Below are 20,009 nucleotides of genomic sequence, written 5' to 3' on the forward strand. Positions count from 1 at the left end.
AAAAGAGAGCTAATAAAGTCAACCCAACTCCTCACCTCCTAGAAGATTCTAGATTGCCTTACTAATTACAATAAAGTATAAGTAAGAAATACAAAAGATTTAATAATGCTAATAGATCTAGTGAGTATATCATAATGAGAGAAAACTGGTCAAAAGGGATTTTTTTTAACGTTTACCTATTTATTTTGAGAGGGAGAGAGAGCATGCATGTGCAGGGAAGGGCAGACAGAGAGGCAGAGAGAGAATTCCAAGCAGGCTCCCCACTGTCAGTGAAGAGCCCCACTTGGGTCTTGATCCCATGAACTGTGAGATCACGACCTGAGCCAAAACCAAGAGTCCGACACTCAACTGACTAAGCCACCTATGTGCCCCAAGAGGGATTTAACTATGTTACATTAAGGCAAGAAAATGGGTTGCAAATTTCTAAAATCGATTCACTTTAAAAGGTTTGTTCTCCAGTGAGACACAATTTCACATCCATAAGCCCAGCTATAACAAAATGTAATAACAAGTGCTGACAAGAATATGAAAAACTTGGAAGCTTCATACACAGCTGAGGGGAATGTGAGACGCTGCAAAGGCTTTGCAGTGTAGTCATAGAGTTCTTCAAAAGGGGAAGGAGAGTGAGCAGAAAGAATAGCAGTTCATACTGGTTACTAGCAGCCCAGATTTGAATTGCAAGCCATGTAACCAACCAGCCTCAGTTCTGGCCAAAACTCAGGTGGTCAAAATGCAGATCCCAAGATTATTGGAACCTCAGGATGGCATAAAAATAAAAAATACTGACATCCTAGAAAGGTAGTCCAAGAATGGAAGAGGAAAGAGAAGAAGAATAATGAAGGCACACTGGGTGGCTCAGTCGGTTAAGCATCTGACTCTTGATTTTGGCTCAGGTCATGATCTCATGGTTCCTGGGATCAAGTCCCACATTGGGCTCTGCAATGATAGCATGGAGTCTGCTTGGGATTCTCTCTCTCTGCCCCTCCCTTGCTTGTGCTCTCTCTCTCTAAATAAATACACTTTAAAAAGAAGAAGAAGAATGAAGAAATGAGTTTAAGTCCATAGAGCTAGCTTTCTGATTTTTAAAATTTTTAATGTTTATTTATTTTTGAGACACAGAGAGAGACAGAGTGCAAGTGGAGGAGGGGCAGAGAGAGGGAGAGAGAGGATCCCAAGCAGGTCCCTCACTTTCAGTGCAGATCCCAATGTGGGGCTTGATGCCATAGACCATGAGATCATGACCTGAGTCAGATGTTCAACCAATTGAGCCACTCAGGCACCCCTAGCTTTCTGATTTTTAGTGGAAGTGAAGTTATCAGTGTTATCAACTTTATAACTTTTGCATTTGTTTGTTTCATTGGGGGTTTAAGACATTTAAGAGCATCTTACATATCAGACTTGAAATTTTCATTAAATGCATGAGTTAGTGTAAATGTGAACCAGTATTTAATGTTTGCATAAATTTGGTTTATTAAATGAGTAAGTTTTTATGTAGGAGTTGTGTAAGTAGTACATAAACTGAGCAATGTTATTTAATGCCGTTAATTGTTTAATAAATTCATAAGGGTAACAAATTTTACATTAAAGTGCCTTGAAGTCCTTTAGACAATGGCAAGAGGAGAGGGGTCCTGAGTTTGCAGCCTGGGAGACACACAGCTAAGGGTCCACTAACATAGACTGTTTTTCTAGATTCATCACCTTTGCCCCTGTTGATCACTAACATGGTTAATTCTTCTGAATTCAGCATATTACAGTGTCACAGTGAACAGAAAGCCCCCAAAGCAACGGGTATAGGAGCAGTGGGTTTTGATGGGTTAAGGCAACAGGGAAAGTGCCTCACATGGGATGGACAGTCAGACCCAGCCAGAGAGGAATACTGATGGGTGGCCCTTGGTAGCCAGGGGCAGTTTGAGCACAGAAAAGGAGATGGAGGGACAGCTTCCACTCCATCGGTTATGACCACCATGCTGAGGCCAAGAAGGACTAAATGGCCTTAAAACTATTTCACAATTTGTTTCTCCCACATTTCCACAGTAGGGCTTGCCAAGGTGGGCACCTTCTGGGATCAGAAATCTTTTCATACCAGTCTAGTCTGCTCCTTTAGAACAAATAACACCTATAGCACCAGCTTAACTACCAGATTGGGTTAAACCGTATCCACCCCCTTGATCTCTGTCTACACAGGGCCTAAACAACCTGTAGAAGAGCCATTGCTACTGAAAGCATGAAAGTGGCCATTCCTACGCTGGTCACAACCACTTCTCTGAGACCTGAAGTGCGTACTCTGCTCCTACTTCCCTGGACCGTAGAGGCATCCATGACCAGGCTGCTCTTTATGTGGAAACCCTGATGTGTGATCAATATTCCTGAGGGCTTGTGCGCTTACTCTCACACGCAGCAGTATGGGTTAGTAAAGGTGTCTCCAGGGTATGTTCACCAGTTTTCTGACAGCAAAAAGAAAATGCTGACCTAGGAAGAGATAGGAAGAAGACAATAGGGGATGTCTTTCCAATAAGAGGAACACAAGAGGTAAGCATTTGGTCTTAGAGAAAGAAAACCCAACCCTGATTGCTGGCCTTCAGGTGACATGAAAAGATGGGTGAGAGTGGATTTGTTGGAGAAAGAACTGAAGGTGGCCATGAAGCTGTGTGGGCTGGAGAGCTTTGCTTTGACCTGGTCTGTGCAGTCTGCCCACCCATGTTTGCAGTTTCTAAATGGCACCATAACCAAGATCCACCTCTTACTGGCCGTGTGACCTGTGAGCCTCAGGTTCTTCACCTATAAGATAGAAATAATAAAATTTTATTTTTTTATTTACTTATTTATCTACATCCTAGAATTGTTGGAATGGAAATAACCCTGTAACACATTTTGTCTGTGATAAATATATGATAAAGGAGCTATTACTATTAGCCAAGAGTATGTGTGTAAGCAAGGAACATCTGGGGGCTCTTGGCTGGCTCAGTCAGTAGGGCATGAGACTCTTGATCTAGGAGTTGTGAGGTTGAGCCCAATGTTGAGGTGTAGAGGTAATTTAAAAATAAAATCTTAAAAAAAAAAAAAAGAACATCTGACTGAACACAGTTTCTCTGGGGAATGAGGTGCTTAAATGAGAAGCCAACTCTCCTTCCTGGATCTTGGAAAATTCTCTTAAGTGTAACTCCCATTGGGAACCATCACACCAGCCTCAACAATCAACTGTAAAGTCAGCTATGGCCACTTCACCAGACAAGCCTCCTACAGTGGGGTCAGAACTATCCTTCTGCATGGTCCCACTGGGACTGCCTCAGTGGGACCAAGTACTGTGTCATAATCAATCCCTTGCTGTGCTTGGAGTTTTCAGTCTCCAATGCACTTTGTCATGATCTTAATTAAACTCCATGACAACTCTGTGGGACAGACAGGATATCTTCTTTCATTGCCCTTTACAGATGAGAGAACTAAGGTCCACAGAGGTAAGTGACTACCTCACATTGACATGGCAGAGAAGGCTGGGTGAACACACAGAAGGAAACCTCGGTCTTCTGACTTCTAGATGAGTGCTGTTCATACCTCAGCACCTTCCCTCCTAGAAGAGAAATGACTCCTGCTGCTCCAGCTGCCACTTCCAACAATGAACTACTAATAAACACGGAAAAATCAGTGCACTAGCAGCAACTCCCACTGAAAACCTTGGGACCTTTATCATGTCAGCAATTACTGACCTATCCCTGTTCAGTTTTTAGTTTTTGTTTTTTAAGCAACAACTGACCTTAAGGCAAAGACCACTCTGGCAGGGCTGGCCACAGCTACCCAGGACCCTCCAACAGCAGCAAGTACCACTCCCTTGGCTCAGTGTTGCCTCTGTGCAAGCCTTGGTTCTCTTCCCTCTCTGAGCCTTGGTATCTCCACTTGTACAGTGAGCCCAGCAGTGTTTACTTGATGGAACTGTGCGGATTAGCTGGAAGGGTGTGTGTGAGAGCACCCTATCCAGGGTCTGACACATAGTAAGTACTCAATAAAAGTTACGCGGGTTTTTGTTAATTGCATATTGTACACTCCCTGGACAGATCATGTTAAAAATTTGGTTTGAGTCACTGACTACGTCACTTGTTAGCTATGTAAACGTGTATAAATTGCTTAAGCTCTCTGGGCCTCAGTTTCTTCATCTTGTAATACCTTCCTCACAGAGAGTAATGAGGGCTAAATGATGGAGTGTACAGAGCATTTTATGAGCTGAGAAGTGCTATGTGGGGTTTGTAAGGAAATGTCAGTGAGGCTCTGGGAAGGCCAGACAGGAGGACAGATTAGACTTGGTGTGCAGCTCTGTAGCTCAGGATAAGGTATAAGAAGAGACAAAATGGGCAGTTGGGGTGGGGAGGGGTACACTGATCAGCCCTTGGTCCAGACTCTGTGGTGCTACGGGTGTAGAAGTGAACAAAATAGACACATGGTGCCTACACTCTAGGAAGTATGGGGAACAGAAGAGGGGGGTGCTGACTTGGAATTTGGTTTTTTAAAAATCTTTTTAACGTTTATTTATTTTTGACACAGAGAGAGACAGAGCATGAGCGGGGGAGGGTCAGAGAGAGGGAGACACAGAATTGAAACAGGCTCCAGGCTCTGAGCTGTCAGCACAGAGCCCGATGCGGGGCTCGAACTCACAGACCGGGAGATCATGACCTGAGCCGAAGTCGGCCGCTTAACCGACTGAGCCACCCAGGCACCCCTGAAATTTGGTTTTTTAAAGTAATCTCTACATCCAATGTGGAACTTGAACTCACAACCCCAAAATCAAGAGTTGCATCCTCCATCAATTGAGACAGCCAGCCACCCCTCTGACTTGGAATTTAAAAGTGCAGATCATTAACCAGAAAGAAGGACAGAGAGAACTGAGACCCCAAGCCTGAGAGAATGAGCTTGGCCTTGTGGGAGAGAGAGAGATGCTGAAAACAGAACCACCTGCCCCAGAACAGGGAGAAACCAAGAGTCCAAGGTGGGAAAGAATTGGGGGAGCGAGGTTAAAGTGATACAAAAGGGAGTATGGTTGGTAATGGAAGGTGCCCTGAGAAGGAGTTCTTGGAACAAGATGGAGTATTGTGGCAGACACCGGGATCCGAAAACTCTCTCTAAGAACACCCATCTCACAGTCAGGCACACAGCTCCCCATCTCTCCAATTCTGGTGTTTGTTCTTCTCCTACTTCCTACCCACAGCCTAACCAATTCCTGGGACCTGGGGTGATCCCCACACTATCTGAGAGTACATATGCCTGGATCACTCTGGTGAAGTACATGCATGGCACAGGGAAAGACATGGCATGGCCACCAGGAGTGTGCCCTTCTGGAAACCCCATCACACCTAGCCAGCTCCTGCTAACCTCCATCTGCACTTCTTGCCCCTCCCTGCCTCACTCCAACTCCTGTACAGGGTGCTGAGCTCCAGGGAAACCAATGGGCAGGCAGAGAGAAAACTGTGTGACCAGAAGAGACTGTGTCATCAACTGGTAATAAAAGCTGCAAACACAGCTGCAGGTAGGATTGTTGACTCCAAGGTTTTTCTTTCCCTTTCCCTTCTCCCTTTACTTTCTTCCTTTATTGAGGTGTACTATTCATTCAGCAAATGTTCAAAGTCTTGGTTCTCTAGGGCACAATGTGCCAAGTGATGCATGTAAGGGAAGAGATCAATGCATCCTCTGTTTCCAAGAAGCTTGTGTTTCTGGGGAAGAATAGGTAAGCAGAGACAAAAAATGAATTTCTCTGACTCTTATTCTCTGAATCAAAGGGTATTCATTTCCCACTTGGCTGTAGTACTAACTTCTTGGACCTCACCCTTCCCTCCTGTCACAGGTGCCATCTCAATTAGTCCTGCTGCCCCTTCTCCCCTCTTCAGATTTCAGGACAATTCTGGAACCAGCTCTCTCACCTCACCAGGGTGAGACCATGAAGCTCCACCCTCAAACATCCAGGCTTTGATCTTTTGCAAAGAATAGGGGACAGCAAGAGAGTGTCTGCAGATCCTAGAGAGACATGGGCATGGCTAGAAAATGGGAATGGACAAAACTCACTTTACTTTGCACCCAGAAACAAAGACACAGTGAATGAGCAAATTTAGTAATTGCTTGTGTTTTATTGGAGATAAGCATTTGGGGAACAGGGGAGGCAGTGAAAAGTTGAGATGGTGCTAGAAAACACACTGGTTGAATCTTGATTTAGCTCATACTGCAAGGGGAGGGAGCAGGACTCCATTCTCTGATTTCCAACTTAGGATTTTCTCTTAACCCCACTGTGACCCAGGGTTTTGAGGACTGGGGAAGCCAGCTGGGATGTTCCAAGAAAAGCCAGTAGGATGGAGAACTCTGGGAGGAAACTGATTATTAATAACTGGGCGTAGATGAATATTCCCCCAGCTGCCTCCTGGATACCAGTTAAGATTTCCCCAGCTAGTACCTGGATACCGGTTAAGATTCCCCCAGCTAGTACTTGGGTATTGCCTATTGATACCCCAGATTCCTACAGGGTGTGGCATGGGCCTTGTTCCCCATCCAGTTCCAGGACCTCCACCTCCCCAGGACACACCTGGATTTAGGGTTCCCCAGGGATGCCCAGGCAGCAGTGGCTGTTGAATCCTGTTAATAAGAGAAGGTGGGCGTTGGGCAAGGATTTCTCTCTGGGCTCCCAGCACATTAGAATGGAGTGGCCATCTAGACTCAGAGTCCTGGTGGAGGAGTAGAGCCTCAGGTACTGGGCCTGTGGAGCGTGCAGAGGACCCTGCAGGCAAAAGACTTCTGCCCAGAGGGAGGGCAACAGCACCAGGAAGGAAAGACAGTTTTTCAGGCAGCACTTCCCCCACGTGATCCTCAGTGGCAGCAGCCCTCATCTGCCAATGATCCTCAAAGGGCCAGGGATCCATGGAGGGCAGCTCCTCAGTTGGGGGCCACCTCTGAACCCCAGAACCTCTTGCAGGTTGGGAGCCATCTGATGGAGAATCATTGGGCTTCAGAGGAACACTTGTTAAATCATTTAGCCCAGGGTCTGGCTTTGGCTGAGGAAGTTCAGAGTTGGAGTGGCTGGTCAAGGAAGGTTGCTCAAGCAGAGGTAAGCTGGTTCCCAAGTCTTGGAGAACTTTCTTCTCCACTGCACCAATGCTTCGGGCAAAGAAGCCTGAGGAAAAGGGAAGAGGAGACAGCCAAGGGACTGGATGTTTGGTTCCAATGCCTTCCATAATTCCCTGGTTCTCTTTGCTCCAAGCCCCTTCATTTTCCCCAGGGACCCAAGGGACCCTCCTGCCTTTACCCCTTCCCTCAATTCCAGCTCTGCTGGGGTCCCCAGTCTTCTCTGGTGCAAGGGTTGGGCACAGCCTCCATACCTGGGAAATGAAGACAGATCAGAAGAAAGAGGCCCAGAAGAGCCCTGCTCCCCACCATGCAGCCCTGCATCTTGTTCAGCTCTAACATTTCCCTCTGCACCAAGACAACCAGCCCTTTATGCTCTCAGTGGGGCAGAAACAAGCTGAGCCAGTGATTGTGCAAATAATAAGTCTTTACATTCCACTCTCATTCCTAATGCAGTCTGTGGCAACAGGTGCCACTTGAATGTCCCAGGGAAGCTGGGTGTTTCCACTCCCAGATCCTTTCCTCAAGTTCCCCACCCCTTCCTGACCCAAGTGTCCTGGTTCACAGCTTATCACTGATTGCCAGTCCTACCCTGCCCTGGCTCCCTACACCAAGCATAGGAGGATCTTTGCCATTGGGGTCGCAGTATCTTCATTGCCTTCTCAGTAATAGAAACACTTGATTCTCTTCACTTTCTCTTTGGGATCCAGATCATTCTCTTCCAGCACCCCTTTCTCATGCATCCCTATAGCTCCTTTACCTTGACCCCAACCAACAGGAGTTGTGCAGTGCAGAAATGCCCCCCATCAGAGAGGCTACTCCTAAATGACACCTTGTATCTAAGGAAATGATCCGGTTTCCATCCTTAAGAGATGATGGTGTATTGGGAGCACCTGAATGGCTCAGTCGGTTAAGCTTTTGAGGGTCCAACTTTGACTCAGGTCACGATCTCACCATTCGTGAGTTTGAGCCCCACATTGGGCTCTCTGCTGTCAGCACCCAGCCCACTTCAGATCCTCTGTCCCTCTCTCTCTCTGCCCCTCTGCTGCTTGTGATCTGTCTCAAAAATAAAATGAATAGGGGCACCTGGGTGTCTCAGTTGGTTAAGTGTCCAACTTTGGCTCAGGTCATGATCTCACAGATCATGGGTTTGAGCCCCACATCGAGCTCCATGCTGACAGCTCAGAGCCTGGAGTTTGCTTCAGACTCTGTGTCTCCCTCTCTCTCTGCCCCTCCCCTGCTTGCTTGGGCTCTATCTCTCAAAAAATAAATAAACACAAAAAATAAATTAATTTAAAAAATAAATAAACATTAAAAAAATAATAAAATAAAATAAATAAATTTTTAAAAAGAGATGATGGTATATTAATTTCCTACCACTGCTGTAACAACCACAAACTTAACGGCTTTACAACAATACAAATTTATTATCTTACAATTTTGAAAATCAGAAGGCTAACATAGTTCACACTGGGTTAAAATCAAGGAGTCACCAGGGCTGTGTTCCTTTCTAGAGGCTCTAGGGGAGAATCCATTTCTTTGCATTTTCCAGCTTCTAGAGGCCACCTGCATTCCTTGGATTATGGTCCCTTCCTCCATGTTCAAAGCCAAAAACAACAGGATCTTCTTACATTGCATCACTCTGACCTTTTCTTCTTCCCCCTTCCACATTTAAGGACGCTTATGATTACACATTGACCCACCCAAATAATCCAGGATAATCTCTCTAAGGTCAGCTAAAAACCTTAATTATGTCTGCAACCTTAATTTCCCTTCACTATGTAACCTAATATATATACTCACAGGTTCTAGAGATGATGTGGGTATCCTTTGGTGGTGCTGGGAAGGACACCATTCTGCCTACCACAGATGGTCAAATGGGTCCACAGAATATAAGAAATACTGAAAGGGAGTAGATATTCCCAACTAACAGTACAGGAGGATGTTTAAATGTTGTCAAATGGCCATGAATTGATAACTGAAGCTGGGTGGTGCAAGCATAGGGTTTCATTAATTCTTTTGTCTACTCTTAAATATGTTGAAAATTTTACAATAAAAAGTGTTTAAATGCCTTCATTTTCTCTGTTGCTTCCAGGAGCACCTGGACTAGACTTCCCTGGTTACATGAAGTCTAAAATAAGCTGTTAGATTTTCCTTTTCCATCCTCATCCCCAGCCCCTGATGAATGGGAGCTCCTCCTCAGAACTGGCCGGTGGGGGGCAGTGTCCTTTTTGAGTGACATCCAGCAGATTTCCAAAAGCCCTTGACCTTGACCACACCAGAGACTAGAGGAATCCTCACATCAGAGTCTGTACCCATCCTTCAATTGTGGTGCATGGAGCCTCTAAGGGCCTTGATGCCTTTCATTGGCTGCAGTCCAGGGCTAGATGCCAGGCCAAGTGTGACTCACCAGTGATGAAAGAAACAGGACAATTCTGCAGCCCTTCTCTGTCTTCAGCCAACCCTGCAGGTGGCTCAGCTGCCCCAGGTCATTTCTAATCAACGCAACACATTTCTGGTGATTGGGACTTGGAATTCCAATAATAGTCCTAAATTTGGGACCAGCTAACACTATCCAATAGGAGGGAATGAATTAGATCCTAGGGTTGGGAAAAATTCCTTTGTAGTCAAGTAGAGGTTCCAAGAGGTGGCTTGTGCTTTGTGGTGAGGCCCTTCCTAAAGGGACAAGCATAGCCTACTCTCCCCTCCTTGGGCTATAAGAACTTCCTTGGCCTCAGCCTCCTCCCTCTCCCCACCCCCCCAAACCCTCACCTGCTGCCCCAGTCTCTAAAACACAGTTGTCTGGCCCTCACCACCCTCTGCTTTCTCTCTCTTCTCCCAAAGAGGCCACTCCCATTTTCCACTATAGTTCTCTGTCTTCTCACCTCCCATAGATCTTACTCTAGAACTGCAGCAGAGGCAGCAAGAGTATGGAGGTGGAGAGGACACTTGACTCTGTTCTACCATGGGTTGGGGCATTTTTATGTAAGCTAGTGAGTCATCATGCTTGGCTGTGCTCCCTGTCATGCTCCCCTCCTCTCTGTCTTTTACTCTCTCCACCTCCAGCTCCCAGAATAACGCCCACCTGGGCTCACACTCAGTCACCAGGAATCTGGTCTTGTTGTTGTATTCCAGCCTTCCCAAGGTCCCAAGTGCCCCCAGAAACCCGGAAACCAATGCTCAGACTCCCAGAGAGGATGGCATCTAGTAAATGAGGCAAAATAATGGTGGAAAGAAGGAGTCTACATGGAGGGGGGATGGAGAATAATTAGGGCCCCATATAGGGAGAGGGGAAGACCCCAGGGTGAATGGGGAGTGGAAAGAGAATGGATTTCCTGGAGCAGTGAGAGAGGAAAGAAAAGGAAGGAAGGATTTTGGAGACCACCTTCTGCTTTCAGTTCAACAAATATTTATTGTTTTCCTCCTTTGTGGGAGGAGCTATAAAGTATAAGAGAAATACTGGTCCAACTTATGAGTGAAAATGGGGGACACGGGGATCTCTAGAAGCATAGGAGTGCATTCCTCAGGCCCTATGAGGGCCTAAAGGACTCCAAGAAGGCAAAAGTCTGCATCTAGTTCACACAGTTTATTGAGCCATCTGTCCAGGGTCCAGAGAGAGCAGGAAGCCTACTTCAGTCTCTGAGCATGCCCTGGTGTCTCCCTCACACAGGGAAGCATCTGAGCATTGAGGGAAATTGCAGGCAGGAAGGGGGTCTAAGACGGAGATCTAGAGAGTCAAGGAGCATTGGGAACTCGCAGGTGTGATGAGCTCTATAGTGGAGGGTGACAGTGGAATTGGGAGTGTGAGAACCCCATGACATGGCATGTTGGTTGACCAGATGGCAAAGGGAGGTCAGTGAAAAGTGGTCATTGCTTTCAGGTAACAGTTTGTACTTACTATGCTTTATTTGGCGAATAAGGAGAGTGGGCATGACTTATTCAGGAACCAGAGTTACTCTGAGACATTTCAGGGGTTTCCCAGGCAAAAATCTGAATGGTAAGGTTAACTAATGGATTGTATTATCTGAAAGAAATGACAGAGGAAATTTTAGGGAGTGGTTATCTGGCAGGGAGGGCACTATAGTACAAGGGGAATCTAAACAGTAGGAGAGAATGAGGAAATGGATTTGGAGTCTACAATTTGGGAAGATGAAGAAAAAAGAGGTGATAAGGGGCGTCTATCATATTGGAGCAATGGAGGAAATAGAACAGCTCTCTTGGGAAGGAGGAGGGAAACTGAGCTAACCCAATGCCTGGGCCCCTGGACTTCTCCCAACTGAGAGATGGTGTGTGTGTATATACGTGTATGCCCACACATGCACATATGCAAAGGACGACTTATGGACTGTCAAGTACCTCTCCTTGGGGTAAGAAAACTTCAGGGTCAGCTATCTGGGGTCCCAGAGGCTTCACTTGGGCCAGGATGTCCCGGATGGATCGGCAGGGGATCTTTCCAGAGCTGCCGGAGCCACAGGGCTTGGCACCAGCTGAAGGATCAGGTTGGGGAGAACCATCGGGCCCCCCACTCAATGTTGAGGAGGAGACAGAAATGCAAGGGTGACCAGAAGAGCTGGACTTGCTCCCACAGGGCTGAAGGATGATTTTGCCACTGGATTGGGAGCTGGAGCTGCCACTAAAGGAGCCAGTGCCTGGTGGGGAGCAGGGCCCCTGTGAAACACCGCCACAGGGATGGAAGGATGAACTGCTGGAAACGCTAGAACTGCTGTGGACTCCAGAACTGGAGAGGGAGCAGGGCCCCTTAGAGCCAACACCACAAGGCTGAACCCCACCAGAGCCCACTGGCTGGAACACAATAGCCGAGGAAGCTCCTGATGGGTAGATGTTGGAACTAGAAGAGCTGTGGCTGGGGATGATGGGATTGCTGGAGAAGTATTTGCCCTCAGAGATGGGGGGCCCAGCTGCAAAGGAGGGGACCCCTGGAGAGCCTTTGACAGGATTATCTTTGGTGAAGTAGCCCACAGGGTAGATTTTGCCCCCACTGTACGTCATGCCTGGGACCAGATAACTGTCAGAGGAGCCACCCACCACCTCATAGCTGCCATAGGATTTGTCTACAGAGGTGATAGGGGGGCAGGGCTTGCCTGGAAGGCCACCACTGCTACAGGGAGAACCTTGAGCCAATCCAGGGCCACCAGAGCCATGCTGCTCCACCACCACCACCACTGGCCTTTGACCCCCTGACACGGAGTGGGAGCTGGAGATGTAGGAGCCTGAGTGTGAGACGATGGGCCCCCCACTGCAGGGAGAGTCGGAGACATCTGAATTACAAGGGCGTAAGTTAGAGTTGACTCTTTGGCCACCGCTGCTGGATATCCAGGAAGTTTGGGAAACAGATGAGCTTGAGCCTTCTCCAGACTGGGAAGAGCTTATTAGTAAGCGGGAAGAATCACCACTGATTGGTAGAGCGGAGCCAGACCCTGGCTGGGAACTGCCGCTTCCCGACTGGGAGGAGCTGCTGCTGCTTCCTGATTGGGAGGAGCTGCTTCCCGACTGGGAGGAGCTGGATCCTGAGGAGTAGCTGATCTGGGAATACCCTGTTCCTGGCTTAAATAACGAAGATCCTGAAGAACCACCCTGGGCGACACTGGATCCGCTGGAGCCACCACTGGAGACACCAGAACCACTGGGGCCACCACCAGAGCTGCCACTGGAGCCACTGGAACCGGAAATGGAACTGCTGGAGCTGCTGGAGCCACTGTGGCCACTGAAGCTACTGGAACCACTCTTCCCAATGAGACAGGGGTCATTGGGGGAGGTGATACGCACGTCCTTGCAGGGGTCTGAGAAGGTCCCGATGCTCTTAGCCAAGGTCCCTGAGGAGGAAGTAGTGGTTAGTAAGGGCCAGAGTGGCTTGGCTTGCCCCCTCAGCTTTCAAGCCCATCTGACTCATCTGCTTCTGACTTCTTTCAAGCCCATCTGTCATCTTCTCTGGCTTCTCTGAGAGGAGCCCAGGGAGAGCTTGGGATGGAAAAGGAAGGGAGAACTGGCTGTTGTCTGTAAAGGTAGGGCAGTTTCAGTGTTCTGGGAGGGGGCAGAGACAGAAGCCAAACATCTACCAGAGAAAAAGAAAATGAGACTCCAAAGCAGGAGGTATTAAAGAAAGATAAGAGAAACAGAGAAGAAATAGGAGCTAATGGGTCCAAAAGGAAGGACCCCAGAGAGACAAAGCATGGGAGTGACAGAGACTCCTCAAGATGGGGCATAAGTCCTGAGGGAAAGAATCCCAGGTAAGATTGAGGGACCAAATGGAAAGAGAAGACAAGACAAACAACAACGGACTGGGAAGGAAAGGAAAAGTAACAAACGAGACTGAGAAAAGAGGAAGCCAGTGGTAGAGGGACTAAGGTAAGGGCTAGGGTACTTGGGGACTAAGATTCAGTCACCAGCCTCCTTGGGAGGGTCCAGGCTTGGGTAAAGGGTTGGAGTTCTGTTCCCATCTCAGCATTGCCCACGCCAGGAAATCTGGGTGGGGGCCAGAATGTGGGGGCACCCACTGTTGCTTCAGAACCTGCTGGTACAGCATGACAGGACACCGCACCCTGAGCCACCCTTGCTGTCCTGGCACAGCCCAGGGACACGAAGATGGAACCCTCCTCCCAGGCTCATGACCATTATCAGCTTCCTTCTCTCCCCACCCAGCTATCACACCATGCCTGCCTGCCCCCCAGTCTCCTGTCGTTACATCCCTGACAGATGTGAAACCACTTCTTTTTTTAACCAACCCTTTGCTTCTAACCCCAGGCTCACCTTACCCCCAGTCTTTCTCCACTCAGCTCCTAAAGGTCCCAAGCAGTGTGAGCAGAGTTTCATACTAGCGAGTGACTAAACCTCTCTGAGCTTTAGTTTATACATTTGGAGAGGTCAAATCTGTCCACCAACAACCAGTTTCTCCTCAGTCTGTGATGTCCCCATTCTCTCCTCAAAGAGAAGTTCTCTGTGTCCCCCTCCACACCAAATCCCAACTCTGCCTGCAGCCTCCCTCATTCAGCCTCACTAATCATGGAGAATTCCTGCTCTCCTTCTCTGCTCCGCCAAGCCACATGGTCTGCTTTCCACCCACGGGGCCATGGGCAGCATCACTGCAAATACCTGGTGGTCAACAGCAAAACCCTGGTTTGGATGGAGCTTGGCTTTACTGCTTTCTAATTTGTGATCTTGAGCCAGTCTACTAAATTGGCCTAGCCTCAGTGTCTTCAGGGGTACAATGGGAATAACAAATCTCTCATACAGTTCTTCTGATCAAAAGTGCTAATGTAGGGGTGCCTGGGTGGCTCATTCTGTTAAGTGTCCAACTCTTGATATTGGCTCAGGCCACGATCTCACGGTTAGTGAGTCCAAGCCCCATGCTGTCAGCAAAGAGCCTGCTTGGGATTCTCTCACTCCCTCTCTCTCTCTGCCCCTCCCCTGTTCACTTTCTGTCTCTCTCTGTCTCTCTCAAAATAAATAAATAAGCTTTTTTATAAAAGTGCTAATGTAGAGTGTTGGAATAGTGTCTGGCACATGAAAAGCATTCTATAAATGGTAACAATTATTACTATTAAATATACAGTCTTCATCTTCCAGTGTTCTAATAATTGATAATAGCAATAACAACAATGACCAACATTTATACAACCCAACCCTCTAGAATTTCCAAAGCACTTACATACATACATTATTTAATTTGAGACTCAGAGAAACTAGAGCTAAGTGTTATCATTAACCCTGTTCTAGAGTCTCAGAAACTGTGGCTCAGAAGATTTACGTAACTTACCTGGAGTGACAAGGCAGTGAGGAGCAGTCCTCAGACTGAAGCATCAGATTCCAGAGTCCCTGCCCTTCCCCCTTGCCAGGTCTTCTCCCGGTTTCTCCCTGGATGGTGCTTCCTCCCACCTCCCACCACTGGATCCCTCCAGTCTCCTCTGACTTGGTGTCTGCATCCTTCCTCTGCTACCTCTCCCTGCTTTCCTTCACTCCCAGGGTCCCCAGCCTCCTACCTGGCAGGAGGAAACCAGCCAGCAGCAATGCCATCATTCCTTGCCCTCCCACACGCCCCATCCGGGGTGCCCGCGAGGAGCCCATCTTGGACTGTGCAGCCTTCTGACAGCAACTCGTGGACAGCCCAGGGCCTTTATGCCAGGGCTGGACATTCTCTGGGCAGGAGTCACTGTGGGTAGGGGTGGGGAAGTGGAGGGGCAGGTGCCCGGGGCAACTTGGTGTGGTTGGGAGGAGCTGAAGTAATCAGTTGGGGCATCTGCCTACTCAGCGGCAGAGGTGGCTTCAGTGTGGGGTACCTGTGGCCACGGAGCCCTTAACGATTCCTGCCACCTGACCAGCCTACCCATGTTCCTCATTGCCTAACCTGGAACTGGGGGCTCTACCCACTCAGGTGGCCACTCTCACCACAGGACCCAGTCACCTGGCTCCTTCACTCTCCTGCCTGCCCTGGTGTTGGCCTGTCCCAGTCCTTCCATGCACAGACATGGACCTTTCTACTTTCCTGTCCACAACAGAGTGCCTGCTCTGGTCCCACACCCCACCACATGGTTAACCCCACCTGGTTTCCCATCCACAGCCCCTGAATTTGTCCCTTTCCTTGGGATCCATCACTCAGCCTCCACTTTCCACACTGCATCCCCAGTACCCCCTTCCTTCCCACCTTGTTGTCATTGTCCAAGTTCCATGCTTGCCACACCTATTATGTGTTCCATCAATGAATTGAGCCTTTTCCCTCTTAACTAGGAGTCTGCACTCCAAGCACCAGCTCTCTGATCTCTCCCTTCTGGGGGTGCTCCTGGGATAGTACAAAGGGTGCTGGTTGCAAGGGCCTCAGCCTGAGGAGAGGCCTGGGCTGGGAACCACTGTCATAGCTAGGTCTGAAGTTACTCACAGGCCACTCATGGCCTCTCCCCCACAGCTGGTGACCCTGACTTCAGTGGGTGAGCCACAGGCTAATGAGACTAATTGGGAAGGTGGTGGCCCTGCAGACCATCAGCTGGCTCCCTGGCCTGGATACATGAACAGAAAACAGCCAGCTCCTGTCTGAGGTGGATAAGGGAGGGCTAGGCAGATGTCAGGATCCCTGAAGGATGAAAGGCAGGACTGGCAGATCAGAGCCTTGAGTTCAGCAAGAAGAGGGGCAGGTCATCCTCCATCACATTCCCCTCCCTCCTGCTTTGGTCCTGGCCCCACCCCAGCCAATTAATTGCTCACTAGTATTGCCCAGAGTATCAGTATCGGAGGGAGAGGCCTGGGAGTCAGGTCAAGCTGCCTCTCCTCCTCCCCCACCCTGCTCCCCTCACCCAGACTCTCATCTCCATACTTCCCCAGTCTCCTCACAAAAGCAGTCTATGTCCAAGCCCTTGGCTGCCCTCTCCCATTCCCTCTTTCCTGCCCTGCCTTTAATTCCAGCCCAGTGCTATCCATAGGACTTTCTTTGGTGATGGGAATGTTCTGTACCTGTCAAGTACGGTAGCCATTAGCTACATGTGGCTATGAAGCATTTAAAATGGGGCTAGTATAGGGAGCCTGGGCGGCTCAGTGGGTTGAGCGTCCAACTTCAGTTCAGGTCATGATCTCATGGTTTGTGAGTTCAAGCCCCACGTTGGGCTCTGTGCTGATAGTTCAGAGCCTGGACCCTGCTTCAGATTCTGTGTCTGCCTCTCCCTGACTCACACTCTGTCTCTCTCTGTCTCTCAAAAATGAATAAAATGTTAAAAAAAATTAAAATGGGGCTAGTATAACCAACCTAAGGAACTGAATTTTTAATTTTACTTAATTTTAATTTAAATGCAAATGGCCATGTGCAGCTAGTGGCTACCATCTAGTCTAGTCCTTGACCTTGCCAGCATTCAAGATAGGAGTGGGAAGGAAGAGAGGCCTGGAGCTACCGCAGCAAGAGGAGATAATGGTACAGTGTCCCCTGAAGAGGGCTGACGCAATGGGAGAAAAACAAAAACACTGGCTTTAGACTCTGGATGACCTGAGTTCAAGTCCCAGCTAACTTCTGGCTTTAGGCAACTGTCCAAACCTTTCTGAACTTCAACATCCTCCTCTGTCAAATGGGGATATTTTAAGTCATCCTACCTTGCAGGGGGTTTGTGAGGATCAAATGGGAAATTATCAGACAGATTAAAGAGGACTAAGGGCGCAGCCCTCCTGGTGCAGGCTTATCACGTGAAGCCCGGCAATGTCCTGTCTGTGTCCCACACTGGGACACAGCAAGTAGGATGCACAGTCCCAGGCTCTCCCTTTGAAGTCTCCAGTCTGGCTGACCTTAGGAGACCTACAGCCTCCTTGCCCCTCTGCCCCTACAGAGCAGTGACCTGCGTGGGTCTGTCCCAGCCACATCTGTTCCCTCCCTGGACTCCTGACCCCACTGGAGCCCATCTCCCTGAGGAGGAGGGGAAAGAGGGAGGGGTGCCGGGAGCAGGGAGGGAGTGCCCGAAAGAAGAGGTGTGTGGAGCCTTGTGGGTGAGGAGGAGGGGAGGAACCACAAGGCCTGTGGGATATTCTTTTTCAGAACAAACAGAGGTGGCAACGTCTGTCCTGTTTTCTTCCTCTCATTCCTCCTGGATGCTGTCAGCCTCGGCCAGGAGAGCCAGGGCTGGAGGAGGCACAGTCTGTCTGTCTGTCTGTCTCTCTCTCTCTCTCTCTCTCTCTCAGCCTCTGTCTGGATCTCCAGCCACCCACACAGCCTGGTATTCAGCCTCAGAGCCCTCCTCCCACTGTCCCCCTGTCTGCTGTATCCACCCCTTTCCACCCAATCCCATCACCACATCTGCCCACTTGTGGGCCCTCCCAGCTCCTCTCCACTCTCTCTTTTCTTACTGGAATCCTATCTGCTCTGCTGTTTTACTATGCTATGTCCCTGGGACTCATTATTAACCCTTCTCTCAGCTCAGACAGTGAAAATCTGAAGCTAATGGGCTTGAGGAGGGCAGGGAAGGGACACTGGCTGAGTGCCTGCCCAGCCCAGGGCCACCTTGAGGGACACTCACCAATTAGACAATGCCCATGGAGGTGCAGGTGGGTATGCTGTGTTCCCCAGCAGCAAGTGTCCTGCCCAACAGGTGGACTGGGTGAGACAGCACTGGTGGTCCAGGGCAACCCCACACACACCAGAGAAAATGAAACTTAAAGTATGTGCCTTCCAAGCACAAGAGATTGGGAGTTCTTGCCCCACATTTATGAAGAAGGCAAGTTGTGTCCACTCTAGGCTGCCCTGGGCTACTCTTTGCTGCTGCATTCTGCACTGGGCACTGGTTCAGCATGCTCATCCTACACTGTGCTTTGGAAGTTGCAACAAGGAGGAAGATGAATTGCCCTTGTCCTTGAGGAGCTGAAGTCCAGCTGGGGACAGACAGCCTAAAAAGAATGCTGACATGGAGAAAAGGGACAGGCACTTGGCTTTGAGGAGGCAGCAGGATATTCCCTGGGCTTTGGGGAAGATAAGCAGGGAAGGGAGCAGACAGCTCAGACTCAGGGCCCTGGTGATGCTGAGAGTATATTTAGAACAAATAAGTAGCTTGGGAAGTATAAACAGAGGAAGAGAGAGATGGAGAAAACAGAAAGGCTGTTTGGACCATCATCAGAGACAATCTATAACATCAGGCTAAGGTAGGAATGTGGTATGTGCAGGAGGATGCAGGGAACTGAAGGTTCTGAGTGGGGGGACAGCATAGTCAGAAAGGAGGCTTGGGGAGTAGAGAAGAACCATTTCCTTTGTCCCAGGCCCCCCACGAGTGTGCTGGTGCTTAATCCTTACACTAGCCCTGCAGGGTAAGAGTTCTTTCTCCCCCATTTCACAGATGGGGAAACTGAATTTAAACTAGTTTCTCAAGGGGCACCTGAGTGGCTCAGTCAGTTAAGTGTCCAACTCTTGATTTCATCTCAGGTCACAATCTCATGGTTGGTGAATTCAAGCCCCTCATTGGGCTCTGTGCTGACAGCACGGAGCCTGCTTGGGATTCTCTCTCTCCCTTTCTCTTTGCCCCTCCCCTGCTCATGCCCTCTCTCTGTCTCTCTGTCTCTCTCAAAATAAACAAACTTAAAAAATAAAAATTAATTAATTAATTAGTTGTTCAAACCAGCTGGTAACTAGCAAAAGAGTTTGGAAAGGATGCAAACCCGCCTATTGGACTCCAGAGCCCATGTAGGTACCATCACTCAACTGACACCAGGCCATAAATTAATGGCAGTGGTCCACGGACGGACTTCACAGGTTCCTTAAGCCCTGTATGGGTGTATGCAAAATTCCTTGTGTGATATCAAAGTCTCAAAAGTTAAGAGGTCCTAAGTGAGAAAGTCAATAGCACATGCTGTCCCTTCCACTCAATCTTTTCTCCTCTTTTTACCATGGCCCTCAAAGATGGGACTGAAGTTCTAGAACGAGCGTTCCATGCAGGGGTGTCTGGCAGACCTAGGGCTACTGCTTGAAAGAAAGAACAAGGGAGTGAAAACACAGGAAGGGAAGAAGCCCAAAAGATGAGCTTGTTTTGTTGGGGGGAAAGGGGAAGAGGCCACTCTGCACCCCAGGCCCTGAGGGCTCCTTCCCTCTCTGAGCCTCTGTGCTCTGCTCCAGCCATAGGCACTTTCTTCTCCTCCTCTCTCTTCCTCTGTTGCCCTTGCTCTGCCTGTGGTGGGCTCCTCTCTCCAGCAGTCATGCCCCCCCCCAACAGATGGCAAGCTGACGCTCCCTGCCCACTCCCAGTAGGGTCTCCCTGAGTCGTTTCCCTGTAGTGGGTTGTGGGGATGGGTGCCCTGGGTCATTCATACTCTCCCCCTGGTCTCTCTCGTGACGTAGGTCACGGGTCCAGGAAGGAAAGGATGAATTTGTACTTGGGAGTTCCGACCTGGTCTGTGCCCTCTTCAGCCCCAGTGTGCCCATGACTGCCTAAACTTCATTCAGTTGTAGT

General features: G+C 48.9%; 2 protein-coding genes across 2 annotated transcripts; both read right to left on the reverse strand.

The window, feature by feature from the left end:
- Positions 1–6,103: 6,103 nt before the first annotated feature.
- CB2H6orf15 (chromosome B2 C6orf15 homolog) lies at positions 6,104–7,490 on the reverse strand. The gene is made up of 2 exons (XM_007090578.3): positions 7,347–7,490; positions 6,104–7,141 (listed from the first exon to the last, which is right to left on the reverse strand). The coding sequence occupies exons 1-2, from the start codon at positions 7,432–7,434 to the stop codon at positions 6,255–6,257; spliced, it is 975 nt and encodes a 324-aa protein (XP_007090640.2). The 5' UTR covers positions 7,435–7,490; the 3' UTR covers positions 6,104–6,254.
- Positions 7,491–11,327: 3,837 nt separating this feature from the next.
- CDSN (corneodesmosin) lies at positions 11,328–15,174 on the reverse strand. The gene is made up of 2 exons (XM_007090577.3): positions 15,090–15,174; positions 11,328–12,926 (listed from the first exon to the last, which is right to left on the reverse strand). The coding sequence occupies exons 1-2, from the start codon at positions 15,172–15,174 to the stop codon at positions 11,431–11,433; spliced, it is 1,581 nt and encodes a 526-aa protein (XP_007090639.3). The 3' UTR covers positions 11,328–11,430.
- Between the last annotated feature and the right edge of the window lie 4,835 nt (positions 15,175–20,009).

The sequence above is a fragment of the Panthera tigris genome, chromosome B2 (genome assembly GCF_018350195.1).
Source record: "Panthera tigris isolate Pti1 chromosome B2, P.tigris_Pti1_mat1.1, whole genome shotgun sequence".
NCBI classification, from domain to species: Eukaryota; Metazoa; Chordata; class Mammalia; order Carnivora; family Felidae; genus Panthera; species Panthera tigris.